The sequence below is a fragment of the Thermobia domestica genome, chromosome 4, assembly GCF_964235325.1.
Source record: "Thermobia domestica chromosome 4, izTheDome1.hap1.1, whole genome shotgun sequence".
NCBI lineage: Eukaryota > Metazoa > Arthropoda > Insecta > Zygentoma > Lepismatidae > Thermobia > Thermobia domestica.
Window position 1 is genome coordinate 302,191,972 of NC_137457.1, and position 19,536 is coordinate 302,211,507.

At 32.9% G+C, this 19,536-nt stretch overlaps 1 protein-coding gene across 2 annotated transcripts in view; it reads right to left on the reverse strand.

The window, feature by feature from the left end:
- The window catches only part of LOC145684260 (short-chain dehydrogenase/reductase family 16C member 6-like), a 206,170-nt gene that overhangs the window by 22,443 nt on the left and 164,191 nt on the right, over positions 1-19,536 (reverse strand). For both annotated transcript variants that reach the window (XM_081756386.1, XM_081756387.1), the window contains exons 4-6: positions 14,060-14,221; positions 9,844-9,926; positions 5,534-5,650 (exon numbers count right to left, since the gene is read on the reverse strand). In XM_081756386.1, coding sequence (XP_081612512.1) covers positions 5,534-5,650; positions 9,844-9,926; positions 14,060-14,221 — 362 coding nt within the window. The remainder of the gene's footprint in view (positions 1-5,533; positions 5,651-9,843; positions 9,927-14,059; positions 14,222-19,536) is intronic.

The window sequence follows — 19,536 nt, forward strand, 5'->3', positions numbered from 1 at the left end:
GTAATATTATTAGGATCACGCTAGTGGGCCTTGTGAGATTGTAATATTATTAGGATTACTCTAGTGGATCATGTAAGATGATAACGTTATTAGATCAAGCTAGTGGGGCGTATAAGATTGTAATGTTATTAGCATTACGATATTGAGCCTTGTAAGATTATAATGTTATTAGGATCAGCTAGTGTGCCATATAAAACTTTAATGTTATTTAACTGTCCGTTCGTCCGTTACTCCGCACGATAATGAACGACAGAATTTTAAATTTTTTGTTAAAGACAGTTAGAGCGATTATTTCGGCAGAGTTTGTTACTGGAGTTAATCTGTTAACGTCTCCACGGATACCAGCATAAATGTATGTTTTGTGTGATCTTTATTGTATTTAGCAGAGTTTATTTTATTTTAGTGATTCAAACACTTACATTATAGTATAATGGAGACTGAACTGTTGTTGAAAATAAATGTTATCAAATGCCTGATATTGGCCTAAACAGCTTACAGTATACCTCGTATGTGGTATGTGTTTCTGAATTCCATTATTTGATAAGGTCGTGAGAAAAATAGTTCATACCCGTTTTCTTAATATACAGTTTATGGTACAGATTAAGAACACGGGGATCCATATTTGAGAGGTTAAATTTAGTAATTCACAAAGAAACAGCAATATCTAAGGAATTTATTTATGTATGTGTCACATTTCTATTACGGTTAGAGAAAACTTACGTCTGACATAGCTACACGTGTTGTAAAACAAAACAAAAAAAAAAAAAAAGAATGAGAGGGTTGTTCGCGAATCACTGCAGTATTCTTTCACGCTTTTTCTAGTAATCAAGGTGACTGATCGCGCTGTTGACGGTATTTGAACATTGAAGCTTATTTGAATTAATTCTAGGTAACATTATGTTTTGTTACTTCGAAATCGTACGTAACAAGTTATCTGTCAAACTATTACGGCTATAGAATTATGACGTGTTGAAGTTTGTCGTGAGAAGTGCTGTCTATTGATTGGTCGGACGGATTGGAGTTTTAGTGTCTCTTTCAGCACCGAGACTATTTGAGACGTGAACATACAGTTTAAATGCAATTCGCATCACCATAATGGGTTCAAATTTCAAAGTTCTCCCTCGGGAATCGAACGTGGGACTCCTATACTAAAGATAGCCACGAAACCAGCAGGAAGGGCATTCTGTTTCTATTGCTGCAGAGAATTTGGCAATAGCGTCTTCAACGCACCACATATTCTGTCCAACCTCCAGACGTCAGCTTTCCTTAACTGCACAATAAGTAATGAGATACAAATAACATAATGTAAGTGTCATTACCACGTGATCCGCTGTATGAAGAAGCAATTACAATAGTTTTTTTTTTTTTGATAAAGAAAAAGATAATTAAATACTAGTTAATACTAACAAAGACCCATTTTCCTTTCTTCAGCCCAGGCTTGCCAATCATACGATAATTTATCGTGATGAAAATTTAAGCCTTAATTATATATACGATAATACCCTTGCGATAATAGGTGAATATACGATAAGTTTTAGAACGCACATTTTTTTTTTCAGTTTTTGCATATGTAAATAAATTGTAGATGTGCATTAAATAATTATTAAACACACGCACCGAGGTTTTTAAGAGTCATTTCCGCTAAAAATAAATGAATAACGATTTGAGAATTTTTAAAGGGCAACACTGCATCCATTCTTTAAGAGGCCCCATCACTGCGAAATTAAAATACCGCTAATTTTACATTAATTATGTGATATCTTCAAATAGGTAAAAGATAATCGAAAAGTGGAACAAGACCTCCCTAGACAATATTATTTTACGTGTGATACCGTTATCACGACTCACTTATCTGCTTTCGATTTCCAGCCATTAAGAAAATCAGCATTTATTTTCGCGTTTCTAAATAACTGCAAGTGGAAAGTTACTAGGTGACTCGTGACAACGGTACCTCATGCAAAATAACATTGTCTAGGGTGGTCTTGTTCCACTTTTCGATTATATTTTATCTATTTGAAGATGTCACATAATTACTGTAAAATTAGTGGTATTTTAATTTCGCAGTGATAAGGCCTCTTAAATTCAATTACGTTTACGAGGGGATGGAAATGTTGTTATTCAGAGTAGTGTTAATAATGATTTTTTTTTTTAAAGTGAGGACAGTGACGTCGAATTGAAGTTCAAAACTGAAGATTACTGGATAAGTTTATCATATATTATTGCTATTATTAGTAGTATTACACCTGTTTCTACAATTGTAACGTGCATAACGAATATATGATAATTTTTTGTAACATACGATAATTTTAAAGACGAAATCGATAATTTTGTTCTCTGTAGTTGGCAATTCTACCTCAATCAATCCTTCCATCTGGCGAGAATCTACTGACGTTATGCATTTCAGCATGTCTAATGCGTAAGATGTATAATATGCTTCACAGATCTTTACAAAAAAAAAAAAAAAAAAAAAAAGTAAATAGAAACTGATTCGTAATTAATTAAAATTCAATACACTAAAAATTTCACTAAATAATACTTATTTGTATATTAATTTATGCATAAGTGTTAATGAAATGAACAAATGTAAATACTTCAAACACAGTAATAAGTATATAATTAGATCTATTGAAGTTAAAAACAATTACTTATAACTAAACATGTAAATGGTTGAATATATATAAAATAAAAGACAAATTCTGACCAAAGCATATACTGTCTAATAAATAATAGCGTTATAGTTTCGGCAAAGTATCTTTGCCTTCATCAGACACATTACGAAAAACAATTTCTCAGACTACAGCTTTTATATCTAAGAAAATGAGAGTGCCTTCATCAGACACATTATGAAAAACAATTTCTCAGGCTACAGCTTATGTCTAAGAAAATGAGAGGCGTTCATATCTAGGAACCAATAAGGTCCGTCTTTCATTCTAAACAATTTATTGGTTCCTAGATATGAACTCCTCTCATTTTCTTAGATATACAAGCTGTAGTCTGAGAAATTGTATTTCATAATGTGTCTGATCATGGGACTCTCATTTTCTTAGATATATAAGCTGTAGTCTGAGAAATTGTATTTCATAATGTGTCTGATGATGGGACTCTCATTTTCATAGATATGTAAGCTGTAGTCTGAGAAATTGTATTTCAGAATGTGTTTGATGATGGGACTCTCATTTTCTTAGATATATAAGCTGTAGTCTGAGAAATTGTATTTCATAATGTGTCTGATCATGGGACTCTCATTTTCTTAGATATGTAAGCTGTAGTCTGAGAAATTGTATTTCATAATATGTCTGATCATGGGACTCTCATTTTCTTAGATATATAAGCTGTAGTCTGAGAAATTGTATTTCATAATGTGTCTGATGATGGGACTCTCATTTTCTTAGGTATATAAGCTGTAGTCTGAGAAATTGTATTTCATAATGTGTCTGATCATGGGACTCTCATTTTCATAGATATGTAAGCTGTAGTCTGAGAAATTGTATTTCATAATGTGTTTGATGATGGGACTCTCATTTTCTTAGATATATAAGCTGTAGTCTGAGAAATTGTATTTCATAATGTGTCTGATCATGGGACTCTCATTTTCTTAGATATGTAAGCTGCAGTCTGAGAAATTGTATTTCATAATGTGTTTGATGATGGGACTCTCATTTTCTTAGATATATAAGCTGTAGTCTGAGAAATTGTATTTCATAATGTATTTGATGATGGGACTCTCATTTTCTTAGATATATAAGCTATAGTCTGAGAAATTGGTTTTCCTAATGTGCCTAATGAAGACAAAGATACTTTGCCGAAACTGTAACGCTATGATTTATTAGATAGTATATGCTTTGTTCAGAATTTGTTTTTTATTTTATATAAGAAGTTCCAACACTAGAATAAGTGGTATTTTGAGTATATATATATATATATATATATATATATATATATATATAATGGCAATATTAAAACTAACAGTAACTCTCCAATTAAAACCTTTATTATTTTTTTAATACCAACAACTGATTTTCAATTATTCTTCCCATGTAGGCCGAAATTTCAATATATACACATTTCTTTTAATCATCTAACTTATGGTAATTAATCATGATACTAATAGTTTTGAATAGAAAATGTTAATTATATCCCATGTCATAATACAGTCAGGCCTTCGTAGTAATTTCTTACACAGCATTTTCCTGTTTTCAATTTACGGAAGAAAAATTGCAGACATCAATTCATAGCCCAAAATGGCAGATACGTTTCATTAGCTATTATTTTTTGATGTTTTCTATATGCACCAGTGCCATATTTATCAAATACTCAAACCTAATGTTTCTGCCATTTAAGAATTATTGAGTCACAAAGGTAGTCACTTTCGTTTTTATGTATTTATTTTACACGTCCAACCTTCTCTCCCCCCCCCCTTAAGTTTCACCGTCAAAGTGAAATGATCAAAAATTATCAAAGGTCCGATATATATATATATATATATATATATATATAGGGTGGTAGGTAACTCCACCGACAAACTTTGGGAGGCGATTTCTTATACCAAATGAAAGAAAAAAGTTCTAATAAACATGGGCCGAAAAACGCCTCCTTTTAGAGTTATGATCCATTGAAAATTCGAAAATTCATTTTTCAAAACTCCCTAACTTAGAAACTATAGGACCTATCCCAAGCGGTTTAAGGAATTACATAGGAACTAGTATGTTCTCTATCTAAATATCCATGTTTTACCATCTTCCGTTATTGGTGAAAGGAACTGTGAAAAGGAAGTTGAAGTATAGAGATACTCCTTTAAGTATTAATGGTGCGTTCGTTTCGCTGGTACCGGTGAATTCTGAAACATGGATATTTAGATAGAGCGTAAACCAGTTTCTGTGTAATTCCTTAAACCGCTTGGGATATTCCCTATAGTTTCTAAGCCAGGGCGTTTTGAAAAATGATTTTTCGAATTTTCAATGGATCATAACTTTGAAAGGAGGCATTTTTCGGCCCATGTTTATTACAACTTTTTTCTTTCATTTCGTATAAGGAATCGCCTCCCAAAGTTTGTCGGTGGAGTTACCTACCAGCCTGTAATATATATATATATATATATATATATATATATACCCTACGTTGCACCATCAAAGTGAAATGAGTAAAACACTCACAAGCCCGAATTTCATCTATGTTGAGAATTTGATCGAGATCGGTCGGGTGGTTCAAGGGGTACCAAGTTGAAAACATAGTGACTTTCATTTTTATATATATAGATATATGTATTTATTTGTTAAGATTTCCTTTCTAGGAAATTGAATATGGTTTGAATTGATTGCCGAAATCTTGATGAAGCTGACTTCATGTGTCACTGATGAAGGCAATTGATGTCCATGCTACCATGGCAAACTAAGATACGAAACCTGACTTCACTTTACACTTATGCATGGCTTCACCTGATTTGTTTGGGGTCTATTATAAATTTGTAATAAACTTTTTTTTTAACCCGTACTTAATGATTCTTAAACTTACAAATAGATGGCAGTATACTTACAATTTGAGAGCAAGGAACACTCTAAAGTAGCCAGGAATAACAACTAGTTTACTGTTAATTCGAATGGCAGACATAATCTGTTCAGCAACGTAGTCTGGTTCCAAAATTGGAAACAATCTGAAAAACGAGACAAAAATATAGTAAGCATTATTAGTTTATGGCATATTGGCATAGCTTATAAATGTAAGGAAAAACTAATTTTATGTGTTATACCAAGAGCGAAAAAGTGAATGACTGGACCAAGACACGAACCCGGGATGTCCGATATACCGTGCCGATGCCTTAACCACTACGGTGCACAGTCCAGAAATTTATAATAGGTCTCGTTCCGATCATTCACTTTCTCGCTCTTTGTGTGTTATTGAATTCACTCCTACAGAGGATCGGGTGTGTAAAAATAAGTTTAAAAATCGGTTATTTTCCTCCTTTCATTAATATATAATTTTATGTCTGTTCATTCTTAGCATCCAATGTATATATTTCATAAAGTACAATGTTATATCCAGATTTCTTCTAGACATTCACTATCAAATTAGGAACTGTAATAATTAAATAATAATAATAAAAATTACCATTTACAGTATATATAGGGTGGTCCGGAAATGGGCGTACCCGTAATTGGTGTTTTCTGACGGTTTTAGGTTTTACCCACATTTGTTTGGTAACATTGCTTGGCATTGTCTGGCAACATTGCTATCCATGTTCATTTGTTTTCTGCTGTTTTCTGTGCAATTACCTGAATCAGACGTTTCCTGGCTGGATTGGAAGAGGTTGTGCATCTTCACCAGCTTTCTTTACCTGGCCTCCAAGAAGTCCCGATCTGACGACACCAAACAATGCTCACTGGGGTCTCATAAAGCAACAAGTAAGAAACACTCGATATCACACAACGCAGGAATTACGAGCAGCTGTGGAACACGCCTTCACCCTCGTGACTCCGGAGTATCTCCGCAAAACATCTGCGAGAACTTGGCGCAGAAGTTAGTTGCGTTACGACATGGATGGTGATCATACCGATGTTTATGACTCTTAAGACTTCAAGGCAACTGTCTACAGACATTCTACCATAACTTACACTATACTATTGAAACTAAAGGGGGGTATCCCCACTTCCGGACCACCCTATATATATATATATACGTTTTTCCCAAGGACAACAGAGCGCTATTCTTGAGGTCAAAATAAAGCGAAAATGCTATATAATGGAATAACCTCCAAGCCTTCTTTAGCCGCTATGGGGAATCAATAGTTTCACTATGTGGCAACGTCGTAGATTAACTTGGAACCATTAGCATTATACTACGGATCCATCAAGCAGTTAAATCGATCGATTGTTTCACTAATAGGTAGGGCTAGTATCAGCGTCTATCGACTTTAATTGCCATCTCGAAGAAATCGACGTAACTGTTTAACATATTACTACATTTTCCTTGTGATTCTTTATCTGTAACGTTGCCACATAGTGCAATTCGCAAGTTATAATTATCTGGTACCTGTCAGCTTTGCTTTCCTAATTCAAAATAGAAATAACACACAGTCTGCGAACAAAATACAAAGTTTTTTTTTTTTTTTTTTTAATCGATGTATAACAGTTTCGCCAACTAACTAAACCTTTGGCTTCATCACACACATTATAATAGGTTGTATATTATGTATCATATATATAGATCATATTATAATCATGATCGTATAATAATATAGATTATACTCTGATGAAGGCAGAGGCTTAGTTAGTTGGCAAAACTGTTACACATTAATATTTTAATAAAAACATCGTGTTTTGCCCAGATACTCTGTGTTATTTCTATTTATAAATAGTAAAACTGCAACGGATTCAAATTGGCCCGTTGCAAATTTTAGTAGAGTAATTTATTCAAAAATTTTTAGTCATATTAGAAACAAGACATGGAATAATTTAGAGTTAAGTAATTGAAATTAGGACGTAAGAGATATTTAAAATTTTCATCAGAAGACATAAAAAGTATACGTCTCCGTTCGCTGGAAAAAAAAAAATAAGACAGATCAAATTGAACAGAGTGAAAGAACAGAAGTTTAGAAATAAAAACAATTAGTCAAAAACATATAATTAAATCATTATGCAGGAAACCATCTTAGTAACCTCTAATGCTGAGTTTATAGCAAGTTTTCAACAAATTCATAGTCATAAGACATTCAATTTAGAAAAAAGAAGAAAAAAATGTCTCCACCTGAAAAATGACAAGTTTAAAAACGTGGTTACATCAACTTTCAAGATAAATACCGGTATTTGTACTTCTTTTAAGTTTTTCAAAAATAAATCTTGTAGTCATAACAACTGTCCCTGTAGTCGTAATGAGATATTTATAAAGTTTACAATGAAAAAGTAACTTACTTAAATTCAAATTTAAATATCTGTAACTATAAACTTTACAATCTAAACTACCTACCTCTAAAACATTTTTATTTTATTTCATTTTAATTACTTTTTTAGATGGTGCAATATTACAATATTAATACTTAATGTTAAGACCTTATACCTGTACATCATACGTTGATCGGCAAACGTCTCACAGAACGGGGCTTACAGATGTCCTTCTGTCTGTGAAGACGAAGGGTTTTTGGCGTTTTTAGACACGTTGGGATGCCTAGTGGTTTTAATCTATATGCATAAGGCAGACATTTTTGGAGAGCATCTACTTTTATCTCTGTAAAAATGTAATTTTTCCAAGTATCCATGAACTTTTATTTATAGTATTTTTATTGACCATTGAATAGTACCATAATTTTAATTCGAAAAAATCCCACATTTTTTTTTTATTTTTTATTTTTTTTTTAGAAACTGCTCTTGTCTATAAATAGCATTCTACCGTCTTTTACCGGAAAGCAAGAACTAATATACTGTATATGTCACCTACTTGGAGAATTAGTGCTGCTTACAATGCAATAAGTAAAGAGAATGTGTTTTTGGATATATTCAGTAACAAAGAGCGTCACTTCAGGAACCAAGTTTTGGAAATCCTATGACTCATGGCTTATTTGTACACTTAATGTATTTTATTTGTCTTGTCGTGTTATTATGTATTTATTTATGTATGCATTTAAACTTATTTATCATGATTACTCTTACTGGTTAACTGGACATAAACAGTAATGTTGACCTTCTGTAACTGGAGTTTTATACTCTGTTGAGGGTACAAATAAATAAATAAACAAATAAATAAATAAAGTGAGTAACTTATTCTCTCTTTCTTATAAGACACTATATCTATATTACGTATTTAAAGAAATAGTTGCGAAGATAAACGTATGTAATCTCGAAAAATGTCTTATTCCCATTGACCATCCCAACGCAACCAAAAGTACTATTCTCACGAAAAAAAAAAAAATCTGTAATCCCCGTCCTGTGGAACATTTTTCGATTAACGTACGCAGTTCGGACGTAGGGTCTTAAAAACGATATTCGTTTACTGCACGTGTAAAGTCTTGACTTAACCCGTAAGTACTCGCGCTCTTTTTTCTGACAGCAGTACTCGCGCCTAATAGACCCCCAAAATTAATATTTTTTTACAATAAAAATATTTTTTAAAAATAATGAAGACAATGTAGCATAACTAGACATGTTTTTAAAAGTATTTGCTGCAATTAGATTTTTTGTAATCGTTTTGAGAAATTTTGTTATATTTTTTTTATCAGGATTTCTAGCTAGCAACACAAAATTTACCTGTTTGACGGTCTGAGTCCACCCCGCGCAAGTACTTACGAGTTTGCATAACGGACAAAAGTATGGTATACAAACATATTGCTGAGTGACAAAACCGCATTAAAGTACGTAGTACTGGCATCATGTACTATGATTAAAACATAGTCTCATTCCCCAGGTCTTAATGCTAAATGAGCCATTCGGGGGTGCAGAAAAGCGTTTGGGGCTGACACATTATACCCTCACTGTGGTGATAACCCTGGCTTTATCACTAAGCAACTATAATCCCCTTCTAACTAGCATGCAGTCGGGTAGTCATTTGGATATATAACATTTCAGCTACATGGATACGTACTATGTATTAATTCACTAATTAATAGAATACAAGTTTTCTCAATGTTAAACATGCTTGCTAAAAACAATGAATTCATCGGCATTATTTATTTATTTTTTATTTTCAATTGTTAACGTCTATCCTTGAAGAAGAAGCCGACAGGCGAAGTCTCATGCTGAGAATGAAACAAAGGACAATCATTCTTGTACAACTTGTAACTTCATGCTTCACTGACTTAGCAACATTGGGAAAAATAAAAGAAGTTGCATGTCATCTTGCAACCAATACAATACGTACTTGGACTTGACGCCTTCGAACATGCCTGTGTTGATGTAATAAGGACAGATGACTGTGGTGTTAATTCCTCGTCGGCCATCCACCTACGGGAAAACAAAGTTTAACATACATACATACATATACGGTATATATACACGGTATATATATATATATATATATATATACAGGTAAATTAAATGTTATTTCATATTGAAAGTTAATTTCGCAACTTTATCAACGTTCCAATTTCATTTAACAATGGAAAAATACTTTCTTTTTCATTATGGAATTTACTGTATCTTAACAAGATAATACTTGAGTTGCATAGTGGTGAAGGATATGACATACAAAGTCAATATTATAGTGTTGCATAATAGAAGCATTTCTCAATTCCTTTTATGTTCCGTTTATTTAGCAAAAGATGTTAAGTTATCTCTTTATATCAAATTTTTAACGACATGTTATATATATATATCGTTGCATTATATTATATATACATATTATATCTTGATATGCCTTTGTAACTTTCAAACTAATGAATAAAAATATTTTTAAAAAAATGTATCACGCAAATGTCAACAAACTGTTCTAGTTTCCAATTAAAATTAAAGTACGTTACCACGTGAAATCATATACATATATGTTTCTTATATGTAAAATATCAATATCTGATATATTTTTTTCGCTCTATAAATCTTTCTTTTCTCTCTCTCTCTCTCTCTTTCTGAAAAAAAAAAACTAACTCTACACTCCGCGCAAATTGAAAGATAATTTCAACTAACGTAACAATATATTTAGTCGAGCAGATGGTGGACACTTACAGTACTTGTAACATGTATGTGAAAATTCATTCCTCATTAAACTATTCAAAGTTCTAGGAAAATGTAAGTAAAAGACTAATACTCACCGCAAGAAACAAACCACATCACTAGGAAGTACTTCCAAAGAACATGGTCTTCATCTTCAGCCTAGGCAAACTTCGAAAAGGATTTAAAACATACGAAAGAAAATATGGATACGTAAAAATGGTTCAAAGAAATTAAAAAAAAAAAAAAAAAAAATGCGAAGTTAAAATCTTGTTCACTAGCAATCGACATATGTTAATGGTAACTCATATACATTAAACCTTTTAAATCAGTTTCGAAGTTCGAAAGTACTTCCTAGTGATGTGGTTTGTTTCCTGCGGTGAGTATTAGCCTTTTACTTACATTTTTTTCTAATTATTATCACCGCTCGCAATACAGTGATAATATTCGTATTTTTTATTGTAATTGAAACAAGTACAAATGTGAAGTAAAGCCAACTGATTTTTTTTTAAAAACCATCCTGTTTAACAGATTTACATTTAAGATGTCTTACTGTATGGAAACTGATAAAACGGGCTCTGATTTCTATGACCTAGAAACTTTGAAAATATTCATGCATTTATGCCCTAAAAATATAACTTAAAAAAAGGCGGCGTTGTTTTTCAGTCAATACTATAATAGTAGATTAATGAAAAAAACGTTAAACTCCACTGATATCGGAAAAACTTCCCTCCCCCTCTGCAAAACAAATGCTGAAATGACATTACTTCGAAAAACCACGCAATTTCCCACTACTAGAGCATTTAAGATTAAGTATAATGAAACTCAGTTTTGCCAGGTTCTATTACAAAAATCTCTTCTCAAGTATTCCTAATACTCGAAAAATATTCGCAAGTTCAGTGTAAAGAAAAAAAAAAGCAAGACTGGTCTTCTCATAAGTGTCACTGATAATTTCAGGAGATGACCCGGAGGAAATTCTCCCAGGGTTATATCTCTGAGCTTGCTTACTATCGATTACCAGTATTTTTGCAGTGTTGCATTTAAAGTTTGTATTTAAAGTATTAAATTGTATTTAAAGTTTCTTCTGCATGTAGATGAAAATATTTCCTCTGTGTGTAGATGGAAATATTTCCCATAGATGTGGATGGAAATATTTTCCATAGATATAGATGGAAATATTTCCTATGGATGTTAATGGAAATATTTCCTCTGCATGTGGATGGAAATATTTTCCACAAATATGTAACGAAACTATACTTTGGATATTTTTGTTGGGATCCCAAATATGATCATAAAGCTAAAATATGCATTTATATAATCAATAAAAACTTATTTTCGTGTTCATAAGAATCAGAAATATGTTTATAATTTGATCAGACACTTTTAGAATACTGAAACACATAGTCGATGTTTGGGTCGTAGAATATTGAAATATGTTACGGGAAAATCCACGAAAGTTGAAATTTCACTGTATACCGGAGACACCACATATTACGTGATAGTAATTTTGTGCTGGTCTTGGAAGAGAATATTCTATATAAGATGAAAATATGCAACAGCGTAAAACTTTGTTGTAAAACAATGGTTTCCGCTATATGAAATCGCTGTTCAAGTGAATACAATGTGTTTCCTAATGTTTCTAAGTAAATATTAAAAACAAACATGCTTTTTTGTTGACAAAAACTGATCCAATTCGCGGAAATTTTCGTGGTTGTAACGAACTCTGTTTGCTTCGCACTAAAAACCTTGTAAGAGTTGTTTTCGAAATACTAGTTCACTCATATTAGTTCTGTATTCTTCTAATATGCTAGTGCCTATAGTCAAATACAAAACTTTGAAACAAAAATTTTTGTGGAATAAGTCATGTGTAGACTGCGTAATACGAATGTTATCTATCTTTTCTTTAAATTAGAGTTCCATTATGTTATCGGAGAAATCTACACACAAAGTTGGACTCCAGCCATGAATATTAAAGATCAAAAACACAGACCCTTATAGTTAGAACACCAAAACAGGGAAGGCAAGATAATTTGTTTTCTTTGGAAAGGGGGAGGGGGTTACTTGAGTTCATCTCACATTCTTGACTGCTTTCTTTAAATATATATATATATATATATATATATATATATATATATATATATATATATATATATATATCAACAAACAATTGAAAGTTTCAGAGGAGCTGAGGCTCCTTGGTAATCCTTTACGGTTACGGGTCTATTAAAAAAAACTCGAAATTTTCAAGTGTCGTAATAATGGAACGGATTACAAAGTCGTGACCCGTGAACTGGATAACCCAGAAGTAGTCAGATTCGTGATCCGAATAGACCCGGTGTGACCCGAAGACGACGAAACATCGTCATATCTGAATAGAGAGTATGTAAGAACCTGTTAGCGTAATTCGAACAAATACGATTTTCTCCTCTCTGCTCACACTAAATCGATAATGGTCTCTACATTTTGTGTACGGTTTTTTCAGTGTGTCAATGTATTGCACTGAAAGAGTGAAATCACAGAAAAGAAAAGCTACTCTACATACTTTACCTTACGATTGTCACAATTTAATCGAACGAGCTAGCATGTCTTGCCGTGTAGAACATAAGAGATGCCACTGAGGCCAAACAGTGTTTTTTTGTTATTTATTTATTTATTTGTGTATAGTCTCAGTTTAAAATCATTGTATTATTTTTTTTAAAAAAGATTGGAAAGATGAATAAACATACAATTATATTTGAAATGGCCAATACATGGTATCTTGATTAAGATATGTCAAATGAAACATGTGAATATTCGAGCTTGAATAGTGGACATCATTTATCTACCACTTTTCGGTATGGGAAGACAAATAAACATAAAATTGTATTTGATGTAGTCAATACATGATATCTTGATTAATAAATGTCAGATGAAACATATGAATATTCGAGCTCGAGTAATGGACATTACTTATCCACTTCTTTTCGGTATGGGAAGACAAATAAACATAAAACTGTATTTGAAATAGTCAACACATGGTATCTTGATTGATTTAGAAATGTCAAATGAAACATGTAAATATTTGAGCTCGAGTAGTGGACATAAAGAATTCAATATAAAATTCTGCAATAATGTTGTGGAGATGATACTTCGGCTGCTTCCAGTTTATCAGGTTTGTCTGGGTCACCGGGTTTATCTGTGTTGCCGTGTCAGACAGGATCTGAACAGCGAGACCCAATTCCGAACGAACCGGACTCAAGTCGTGACCTGTGACCCGTGCCATAACCCGTTACCATAACATTTTAAAGTCATATGTAAGTCTCTCTAATAACAGATCTTTGTTTTATTGTTAATACAGTATCTCTTTGTTTTTCTCTCTTCCTTTCTTTAAAACACAAGAGTTTTATGGAATCTTTAGACAGCCTACATGGTACTGTTAACTTAAAATATACCTGCAATTCCAGTCGGAGAGCCTCATCGAAGCCCACAGCAGCAAATTTGGAAGCGCAGTAATCGACTAGTTTGTTAACTCCTACCAACCCCGCAAGACTAGCAATTGTCACAATGTGGCCATGATCTGCCATGATCATATCAGGTAGAAAAGCTTTGGTAGTCTGAAACAGATGAAAACAGAAACAAAATTAGAAAATTATTATTATAGTACCTGAATTTTAAAAATAAAATATAGTGAAAACTTTAATACGTTTTCACATGCACAATCCAGAAATAGAACTTATCATGAGAAACAAAGCAATAAAAGAACAAGGCATTTAAATTGGCTAGGTCACAGTGACTTCGGTACAGAACCTTTGTTGTTTCATGACACACCAAAGAATATTGTATGTATAGTCCATCATCACAGTGTGCCAGCAACCTCTTGCAATGAGTGTATTAACGAAATTCAACAAGGGCAAAACCAATATACGAAACACAAGACTGAGGCACAAATGGGTTAGAATAGATATCGGGAAAGAAATTGGAGTCCTAGAAACAAAAGTACTATAATAATAAGAGACCATCCAATTATTACCAACCACCTATTATGTATCCTGTAGGACTCCAATATATTTACCTCCCAGCACTAATTTTACCTTAGCCATATTGCAACAGCCTTATCATCCTCATTCGGCTAAAAGAAGCAAACCTCTGTGCCCTAACTAGCAATAGAAACGTCAATAACAACTAGTTGAAAATGCTTCAAGAGCATTACCAGAACGAACTTAAAAAGAATTAATTTTTCTTATTAACTTCTACAGGCTTTATACCAATTGTTTCATGTACTCATTATTATACTCACTAAACAATTCTTGTAATATATCTATCCATTTATAATTTCCTTGAGTACCGAATTTTCTCCACATGTCTTATTTAAGAGTTCTGTTTTACGATGTGTTGTTTAGCGAAGACACATACTCAAAATGGACGGTTCGTAATTCAATAATTCGCAAAATATCATCTCTCTCTGTGACTTACGGTTGCTGAGATATGGCTTCTTAAATCTCCCGAAATCCGAACGTTTTTTAGCCAATATCTGGGGAACGGTGGTCACCGGATACTATTTGATACCATAATGTTCACCATTCTCTTACGTATTGATCAACACCAATATGATCTCGCTATGACTTACGGTTCCCGAGATATGCCTTCTTAAATCTCCCGAAATTGGAACTTTTTTGGCCAATAGCTGGGGAACGGTAAGTCATAGAAAAAATTATATTGGTGTTGATCAGTACTTAAGGGGATGCTAAACGTTTTGGTACCAATAGTAGCCGACGGCCAGTGGCCAGTTGGACAGTTGGATAGCCCTCCCAGAGTTTGGAGCTCTTAAAAGTAGCTGTAAGTAGCTGTATTACAATCCACTGCCCCCCTCCCCACAGAAGTCAGTCCTGGATCCGCCCCTGTATACTGCCAATTTTTACGAAAATTCCCTTTATCCTTATTGGAAAAAATACCAAAAATTCCCACACAATAGGATTTTCTCACGAGTTGGCAACACTGTTTCCGTTATTCGTTTGAAATTGCGGAAACGACAACCATCCCACCATAGAGTGTAAAACTGATTCCGCTTCAAATACCAATGAAAACGGAAAATGAACCCATTTACCTCAATTCCCCCGAGCACAAAAAAACATGCAATCATGTGATGCAGTGCACACAGCTGTTAGTGGTATAAATAACCAGTACTGCCTATAGTAAACCTGTCTCCTGTTTCAAAACATTTCATTAGAGAGACACAGTTATTGCCTCTGGTATTCCACTTCACGCTGCAAATGAAAACGAAAGTATGTACACAATTACAAGAAATTAGAAAGTTATTTGATCCTACGAAAGAACAAGTAAGAGCAACAAAGAAAGAATGGATGGTATTTATAAATTACGGAATATATTGTTCCATCACTATTTTGCACCAATTAAAAAAAAAAAAAAAAAAAAAAAAAAAAAAAAAAAAAAAACCTTCCCGACAACTATGTAGGTGCTCCGGAGTTCAAACACCCCTTCGATTTATTTAATGGGTACTCTGAAGTTTTGCGTTGAAATTAACTTCGAAAAACTTTCATGCGGTGAATAATGAAAAGAAACTACAGTGCATGTGATCCCACGTTAACTTTAGATAGGGATCCATATGTATTGAATAATCATTTATCAATCAATACCTATTTTAGACTTTTAAGATTTACAGCATATCTAGGATCAGGCGATATAACATTACAACAATAATAATAATAATCCGTGGGTGTAATTTTGTATAATTATTTCTTTAAAGAACTTGGTATTTGATGTTAATTGATGTTTTTAAAAATGTAAAATGCTTTGGTATTTGATGTTAATTGATGTTTTTAAAAATGTAAAATGCTTTACGTAAAATTACAAGATAGTTGAATATCTTTTATTTTCACTCAAATTATCCTGAAATGTTCTAAAGATTTAACTGTAATCATTATTCTTGTAACAATTTTTTGTCTCCTTATTTTGGGCAATATTGCTAAACATGTTTGAAATTCACAAACAAAATCTTAACGTGTAGGAATTTTGTTCAATATAAAGTTTAGGAAATTGTACTTCTCTTGTTAGGCTTTGCAAATTAAAAATAATTACACGGTTAATTTTATTTCAGCAGCTTTTGATAGTCTTTGTCGCTTGTCAGGAAGAATTTGGAAACCGCTGCTCTATTGGATCTATAAAAAAAAAAAAAAAAATATATAAAAAAAAAAATAAAAAGAATATTTGACGTTAGTGCCGACGCCTGAGCACCCATTGAGGAACTTTAAAGTCGGCACCCATATTCCCGTGTCTCAACAACTTCGGGGTACACTAACAAAACATGCCATTTCCTTTCCCTGACATTGTGATGAATTTAGTAAAATAGTAGGATATGAAGCAATATATTCCACCTGATAGACACAGAACCATACCAAAATGTCCGATTTACTGTTCCACAGATTACGAGGTAAGGTCAAACGAAAAGTACTACAACTAGTTAAGCAGGGCATTCTGGGAAATCAAATACCGAAATAATGTCATTCCAGTAGTAAAGCCTACTGATGAGTTTCGTCTGGTTTTAGTCTTGTGTAAGTTATCACAAAAAAGCGCTTGTATAGCGGAACCCTTTCTTCCAATAAGTCACATTTTGGACAGTATCTCCGACGCTCGTAACCAGGGGTGGATTAAGGCTTTTGGGGTCCTGGAGCCGATTATTTCAAGGGAGCCATATGTTACGAATAATTCCAGCACATAGATTTTCTTTGCTGCCTTCCACAGCCTCATAGCTTATCGAAACACCGAAAACTATGCTGTAATATTTTAATGTGCTCCAAGTTTAGAATAATTAGTTTAATTACATTCATTATTAACAGTTAAATGCTTATATACTGCAGTGTAACACACAAATGCGAAATACAAGCCAAATGATTAACAGTCTTTGTTAGAAAGGTTTCTTCCTACATTTTTCCTCTGCAAAGGATTTTACTATGTCATTAAACGACATTGAAATGACAGAGATATTTCAAAGGAATTGTCACCACAAGCTAGTAATTTGGTTTGAAATAGAGGCCCAAAATAGTTCACTGCCTCACAAAATAAGTATCGTGAAGACGCTGGTGGAAGAAGACATAACTGTAGCGATACGGCGAGCGTAGCGAGCGGGAAAAACAATACCATGAGTCTGAAGCCTATAATATAATAAGTTGATTGCTATATTCTAGTATTAAAGAGAGGGATTTTTGAGGGCTCTCTGAGCCTGGGGGCCCTGGAGCCTGGGCTCCAGTAGCTTCGCCTTTAATCCGCTCCTGCTCCTAACATCGGATGGTTGGACATGAAGGTTTTCTTTTAAAAAAAAAATGTTGTAAAAAAGGATTGTCCAGCGATGGTATTTTTCATGAGATGTTATTCCCTCCCCTTCCCACTCATACACACATACTATCAACTGCAATCCGTCCCTTAGAGTCATAGAACAAATTGTAAATTACAAAAAAGTAATTAGAAATAAATATCTTTAAAGGGATCTGTACCTCCAACTTACCAATGTATGTAGACAATTTCGTAATAAAAGTACGCACTTTTATACAATGTTTAGAAGTATTTAGATAAAGTCTTAGAAACAGCGGCAAAATACTCCAGTTTGTTCAACTTAAAGAAATCAGAATTTCGGTGTTACTTCAATAAAAATTTCTTGGACATGTTGTACATGATGGGAAAATTAATCCTGACACGGATAACATAAAAGTCATCTTAGAATTACCAAAACATGACAGTAAAAAAAATTGGATTTTTAAAGAAATGATCAACCTCTACCGAATATTTTTTTCGCATCTTTCATTGATAACAGCTTCCTTATATGACACAGGCATACCTTAAAATGGACAGAGAATATGAATAAGGCTTACTCGAAAAATCATACAATCAATAACTTCTAAATTTATTCGTATTTTAGATTTTTTTTTTTCACGGAAGACAAAGAACACATTCTTACATGCAGCTCAATTTCTAAAGATGCCACGACTCTACCCTTACAGAAGAGCGTTCCACACTCACCACCAGTAAAATCAATGCCAATTTATAATCAAAAATTATTTGTAGTTTACCACGCGCAAATAAAATTTCAAAAATATTTAATATGATGAAATTTCAAAATTATTGTTGATAACAAGGCTCTTGTACTTCTCAATCACTCTAATAATTTGACCCGTCAATTATTAAGATGGATACAGTTTAATTAACGCATTTGATTTTAAAATATGCCATGTCAAAATTGCCACGAACGCCATTGCGGGCTTATTTTCAAGAAACCTAATGAATTTTGCTGTAGAAATGTTTTTTTTTTTTCGATATAAAATTAGTACGATGAATAAATTTCTAATTACATGCTTCTTTGCGTTTATTTCAGTCTAATTTGACACCCACTGAAGTGTCACTGATTAGTCTAGAGATTTTAAATCGAGAAGTCGTATTTGTTTTGCAAGTATAAATGTATATATATATATATATATATATATATATATATATATATATATATGATATAGCAACAAACAACAACAGTTTTAACACTAATGAATTAAATTTGAAATTTACATGTGTAACAAATATTACATTTTTCATTAATTCATCATATCTGCATGTTTAAAAAATAAATTTAAAAAAAAACATCTGGGACCGAGTTTCACAAGTTCTTTATGAAGACTAAGTGCTTCACGAGCTTTATTTATTTATTTATTTTTTTTTTAACATACACCGAATGTGCCTCAGTAACAATTTACTAACTACTACGTTCCTACTTAATTTTACTTGCTTTTTACTCGTTTAACTTGTTTTACCAGTAACCTATAACGACAGGGACACGAACACAGAAACATCGAGGACAGTTAAAATTCCAAAGGCTCTCCCACCGGGAATCGAACCTGGTACCCCGTACACCAAAGGCGCAAATGCTAGG